The sequence below is a fragment of the Arachis hypogaea genome, chromosome 8 (genome assembly GCF_003086295.3).
Source record: "Arachis hypogaea cultivar Tifrunner chromosome 8, arahy.Tifrunner.gnm2.J5K5, whole genome shotgun sequence".
Classification (NCBI taxonomy): Eukaryota; Viridiplantae; Streptophyta; class Magnoliopsida; order Fabales; family Fabaceae; genus Arachis; species Arachis hypogaea.
This window is the reverse complement of record NC_092043.1, coordinates 13536052-13542470: the sequence shown is the minus strand read 5'-3', so window position 1 is coordinate 13542470 and position 6419 is coordinate 13536052. Positions and strand designations below refer to the sequence as shown.

The 6419-nt window shown below is 46.9% G+C and overlaps 1 protein-coding gene across 1 annotated transcript; it reads left to right on the top strand.

Moving 5' to 3' along the window:
* Positions 1-2831: 2831 nt before the first annotated feature.
* On the top strand, positions 2832-5336 carry LOC140174663 (uncharacterized). Its single transcript, XM_072200151.1, has one exon. The coding sequence runs from the start codon at positions 2832-2834 to the stop codon at positions 5334-5336; it is 2505 nt and encodes an 834-aa protein (XP_072056252.1).
* The last annotated feature ends 1083 nt before the right edge of the window (positions 5337-6419 follow it).

The window sequence follows — 6419 nt, the reverse complement described above, 5'->3', positions numbered from 1 at the left end:
TATTAAATATACACATGCAATCCAACTTATCCTATGGTCATCTAGCCTAAGTTTTCACAGAAAATTATATATTAAATGCAAGAAACCTAAACCATACCTTAGCCGATTCCCAAGTATTATTCCAAGACAATTTTCCTAAAGAACACAGCCCCCAAAACCTCAACTAATCAGCTTCCTCCGAGTTCCAGTATTCACAATTTCAAGCTCCAATTATTTATTCACAACCTAATACACATTTATAACACATATATATCCAATTTAATACTCAAAGCTCAAATTCAATGAAATTAAAATAGAATTATCTTATCCTCACCTTACCCAATTTTCACATAAGAAAGAGTGAACGTTTTTCTCAAGTTAATTGGATCCTGAAACATCAGAAATCAAAGAAATTCAATCTTCTCACTCAAAATTCAAAAATTAGGAAAAAGAAGAGACTGAGGTGAAATAGCAAGTTACCTATGAAATTGTTCTGGTAGAAACGTAGAGCTCGATGCGGTGAACGCGTGGCCGCAAACGGTGCGGCGATTGGAGCTTGGATTGAGAAGTTACGATGTACGAAAGTTAACGTGAGGGTTTGACGTTCTTTCTTTCCTCTCCTCTGTTGCCCTTTGATGCTGCCAAAATGAGGAGAAGAACAATGTGGCTTTTACTTAAAGGGCTGGTCCGGTTGGGCCCACAGCCCGGTTCTTTTCAAAGCTTGAAAAAGCTAATCTTATACAAGTATAAATAGGAGGCATAATCACAAGTAATATATATACAGAAGCAAAAAACACCTTTCTCTCTTTATACACTACTAATAGTTTCTCTCTCTCTCTCTTCGTTTCTACATAGATTAATAAATATATGAATCATCTTTATTGAGCTAATTATATTAATATTATAGTCCTCTATTTACGCTTCTTTATTTTATATATCTTCTTTATTTATTCTACAACATGTTATCAGCACAAGACTCTAATCAAATTTTAGGAAGACTCCAAGTAACAAATTTTCATTATGTCGAAGCTCTCTCATCTTGAATTTAATGTTCTTAATATATTTGGAAACAATTATTTATCATGGATATTAGATGCTAAAATCCATCTTGATTCAATGGATCTTGGAGATACCATTAAGGCTGAAATAATGCATCCCAAAAGGATAAAGTCAAGACCATGATTTTTCTTCATTGTCATCTTAACGAAGGATTGAAAAATGAATATCTCACGTTAAAAGATCTTGCAGATCTGTGAAAAGACCTTGAAGAAATGTACAATCATCAAAAGACGGTGATACTTCCTCAAACCCGATATGAATGGACACACTTGCGTCTACAGAATTTTAAATCCATAAATGAATATAATTCAGCAATATTTCGTATTACCTCACGAATGAAATTATGTGGGAAAAGAATATTTGATAATGATATGTTAGAGAAAACTTTCTCAACCTTCCATGCCTCGAATGTGCTCCTGTAGCAGCAGTATCCAGAAAAAATATTTAAAAAAGTATTTTAAGTTAATTTCTTGCTTTCTTGTTGTTGAACACAACAATGAGTTACTTTTAAGGAATCATGAAGTGCGTCCAGCTAGCGCTGTAAGAACCCTAATTTAAAAAAAACAAATAATTAGTTATTTATAAGTTATTATATTATATTAAATTTTTTTAAAAAAAAATTATTTTTGTTAACAAAAAATAATTAAATAGAATTTTATTAATATTAAAATTTAATTTGATTATTATTTATTTTATTAGTTTGAATTATTTATTAAAAATTATTTTAGTAGACAAAATTTAAATTTATTATTATTATTATTATTATTATTATTATTATTATTATTATTATGGCCGAAGCCTTCTGAAGGAACAAATGAAAAGAAAATGATATATATATATATATATACCAATGCCACGTTTCCTTTATATATATGTGTTGCGGTGTGGCCCATGCAGGTACGGGTCGGACCGACCCATCGAGAACCCGACCCGAGCGATCGAACTCTCAGTGTTCGCCACAACACCTGGACACGCGTCCTCACCATTCCCCCAACACAGCTGGGGGGAATCTTCGTGGAAAGTGGGCTCGCCCTCTCTGGGCCCACCCCTGACACAGTATAAATAGGGAAGGACCTGTCCTTCCCCGAGGTACGCCATTTCCTTTCATTTAACCACCTTCCCGCCTGCACATTGCTGACAAGAGCGTCGGAGTGTCTTTGCAGGTGGCACCCCCCCTCATTCTCATTCCGCAACGGGTACCCGGCTACTCGGCAAGACCAGTTCCAGCGCGATCAAAGGCTCTCCCACCATCTCACCTAACCACCGACCTGTCCGGAAACCGACAACCGAACATTGGCGCCATCTATGTGGAATCTGCCTAAATGGAAGTCGTGCTGGGTCCCGGAGACCAAGCCCGAGCAGCCGGAGTAGAGGGGGCGGCCTCCGTCGCCTCGCTAAGGGGGCGGCGGAGGTCCCCCCGTCAACACGCAGAACAGCTCACGAGGGCACGACCGTTCGGGGGAACAGGCGGCGACAGCGCCATAATAATGCAAGAGCTACGCCACCGGGTCCAGAACTTGGAGCGGCAGTTGGCCGACTGGGAGCGGGACGAACGAGCTACCGATCCCAGCTACACCCCGTCTCCCGAGAGCGAGGAGGAAGACTCTCACCGGAGCCACCCGCGGCGTACATCCGCATCCTGAACAGAAGCGGAGAGCACACGGGAGGAGTCTCCTATCCCGAGAAGACGAAATGACACGATCATCTTCTCGCGGAGCAGGCTAACCCGCCACGCGACAAGAGGTCGCGAAGACGGGGAAAGGAGATCCGAGAGAACACAACAACCTGTGATAATGGGCGCCACCCCGTTCCACCAATCTATCCTTGAGGTCCGGTTGCCGAAACACTTCGACAAACCGACGGACATGAGGTACGACGGAACTCAAGACCCTTTAGAACATCTCACGGCCTTTGAGGCCAGGATGAACCTGGAGGGAGTGGGGGACGAGGTAAGATGCCGTGCTTTTCCAGTAACCTTAGCGGGGCCAGCGATCAGGTGGTTTAACGGCCTCCCGCAAGGATCCATCTACAGCTTCTCGGACATCAGCCGTGCATTCCTGGCCCAATTCACAACACGGATAGCAAAGGCAAAGCACCCCATCAACCTTCTAGGAGTAACCCAGAGACAAGGAGAACCGACCAGGAGATACCTAGATCGGTTCAACGATGAATGCTTGGAAATCGATGGCCTAACCGACTCGGTGGCCAGTCTTTGCCTGACTAACGGCCTCCTCAACGAGAACTTCCGAAAACATCTCACCACGAAACCAGTTTGGACAATGCACGAGATTCAGACGGTAGCTAAAGAATACATAAACGACGAGGAAGTCAGCCGAGTTGTAGCCGCCAACAAACGGCAGTCCAGCTATAGTCAAACCCGACAACAGGGCAATGGGGAAAGGCCAAAAGGACAAGCTAGGGAAGAGGCGCTAAGTAAGGCACCGAGGACATTCCCCCGAATCGGGAAATTCACCAACTACACTCCGCTCGCTCTCCCCGTCGCGGAAGTTTACCAACAAATAGCTGAGAAAGGAATCCTGCCGAAGCCCCGACCACTCAAGGACCGTACTGGAGGGAACAGAAACCTTTATTGTGACTACCACAAGGGTTATGGCCATCTAACACAGGATTGTTTTGACCTGAAAGATGCACTGGAACAAGCGATAAGGGAAGGAAAACTAGCGACCTTCTCCCACCTAATCAGGGAGCCAAGAAGGCGCTACCGCGACCAAGACGAAGAAGGCAAAACCCGCTCGGCAAAACGGCGACAAGAGCCAGAAGGCGGAGAGCACGGCCTCACTGTGATAAACGTAGTAACGGCCAAAAACGCCGCACCGAGATCTAGGTCCGCACACAAGAAGGACACAAAGATATTGTTGATCTCCTCCTCGTCGACGCGAAACTCTAAAAAGCCTCCATCCATTTCTTTCGGCCCAGAAGACCAATGGTTCGACGACGTCCCGGAGAACCCGCCCATGGTCATAACGGCCCGAGTGGGGACCGGCCTCGTCAAGCGCATCCTTGTCGACACGGGAGCGGACTCGAACATCATGTTTCGCAACGTGTTCGATGCGCTGGGATTGAAGGATGCCGACCTAACGACTCACCAACACGGGGTCATTGGATTAGGCGACCACTTCATCAAGCCAGACGGAATAATATCCCTGCCAATCTCAGTAGGACAATCCCAGGACAGGAGATCGGCGATGGCCGAGTTCGTGATCCTCCGAGACTCCACCGCCTATAATATCATCCTGGGAAGGAAAACGATCAATGATTTCGAGGCCATAATCAACACAAAGTTGCTGATCATGAAATTTGTTACCGACGGCGGATCCATAGGGTCCATAAGAGGAGACCTTGAAACGGCGGTCGCTTGTGACAATGCCAGCCTCTCCCTTAGAAAGAAATCCAAAGAGGCGTCCGGTGTGTTCCTAGCCGACCTGGATGCCAGAGTAGACGACAAGCCTAGACCGGAACCGGAAGGGGACCTGGAGAAGTTCAGAATCGGCGATAAAGAGGAAAGATTCATGTTCGTTAACAAAAACCTCCCACTCGAGTTGAAGGAACCTTTGGTCGAAATGATAAGAGCCAACAAGGACTTGTTTGCCTGGACTCCTGCCGACATGCCGGGCATAGACCCAAATATCATCTCGCATCATCTCGCCGTCAAGGCGGAAGCACGCCCGGTAGCCCAGCGAAGGAGAAAGATGTCGACGGAAAGAGCAGAGGAGGTGGCCAGGCAGACGGCCAGCCTCCTAGAAGCAGGCTTCATACGGGAAGTCGACTACTCTACATGGCTCTCAAATGTAGTGTTGGTGAAAAAGCACAACGGCAAGTGGAGAATGTGCGTAGACTATTCTGACCTTAACAAAGCATGTCCCAAGGATTGCTTCCCCCTCCCTAACATAGATGCACTCGTCGACGCTGCGGCGGGATACCGGTATTTAAGTTTCATGGATGCTTACTCCGGCTACAACCAGATACCGATGCACCGCCCAGACGAGGACAAGACGGCGTTCATAACGCCAGGAGGAACTTTCTGCTATAAGGTGATGCCTTTCGGCCTAAAAAATGCGGGAGCAACATACCAGAGGCTGATGAATAGGATATTCCACGACCTCATAGGGAAGACAGTTGAAGTCTACGTGGATGACATCCTCGCCAAAACAACACGACCTGACGACCTTTTGAACGACCTGGCGAGTGTATTCGCGTCCCTCAGGCAACACGGTATGAGGCTGAATCCCCTCAAGTGTGCTTTCGCTGTGGAAGCTGGAAAGTTCCTCGGTTCATGATAACCCAAAGAGGGGTAGAAGCCAACCCGGAGAAGTGCCAGGCGATACTCCAAATGAAGAGCCCAGGTAGTATCAAGGACGTCCAGAGGTTGGCCGGTCGGCTGGCCTCACTATCATGATTTCTCGGAGCGTCGGCAACAAAAGCCCTACCTTTCTTCAACCTCATGAAGAGAGGAATGGCGTTCGAATGGACACCCGCATGCGAGGAAGCCTTCCGGCATTTCAAAGAGATCCTGGCGGCACCACCTGTCCTCGGGAAGCCAAAAGAAGGGGAGCCGTTATACCTGTATATCGCCATAACAGGAGAAGCCTTGGCCTCAGTTTTGGTACGAGAAGAAGGACGGACACAACAACCCGTCTATTTTGTTAGCAGGGCCTTACAAGGGGCAGAGCTAAGATATAACAAACTGGAAAAGCTAGCTCTGGCACTCCTGACCTCTTCGAGAAGGTTGAAGCAATACTTCCAAAGTCACCAGATCGTCGTAAGAACAGACCAGGGGATCCGGCAAGTGCTCCAAAAACCCGATTTGGCGGGGAGAATGATGACTTGGTCGATTGAACTCTCTCAATACGACATACGATACGAACCCCGGCAAGCCATCAAAGCGCAGGCGATGGCAGACTTTCTGGTAGAAGTAGCGGGGGATCTGGTCGAAGATACGAACACACGGTGGAAGCTCCATGTAGACGGAGCCTCCAACCAGACGTTCGGGGGTGCCGGGATCATCCTGGAAAGCCCGGCCGGAGTCGTATACGAACAGTCAATCAAGTTCGATTTTCCCGTTTCAAACGATCAAGCAGAGTACGAAGCCCTTATAGGAGGCTTAACCTTAGCAGCGGAGGTCGGGGCAACAAGGTTGGAGATATGCAGCGATTCGCAAATCGTCACCTCCCAAGTAAACGGAAGTTATCAAGCTAGGGACTCACTGCTACAGAAGTACTTGGAAAGAGTCAAAGACTTGAGCCAAAAGTTCGAAGAAGTCACGATCCAGCACGTTCCGAGAGAGAGGAACACACGGGCAGACCTCTTGTCAAAGTTGGCTAGCACCAAACCGGGAGAGGGTAACCGGTCTCTAATCCAAG

Excerpts from the sequence above, each read along its gene's own strand:
- LOC140174663 (XM_072200151.1), top strand. The coding sequence starts at position 2,832 with ATGGGCGCCACCCCGTTCCACCAATCTATCCTTGAGGTCCGGTTGCCG.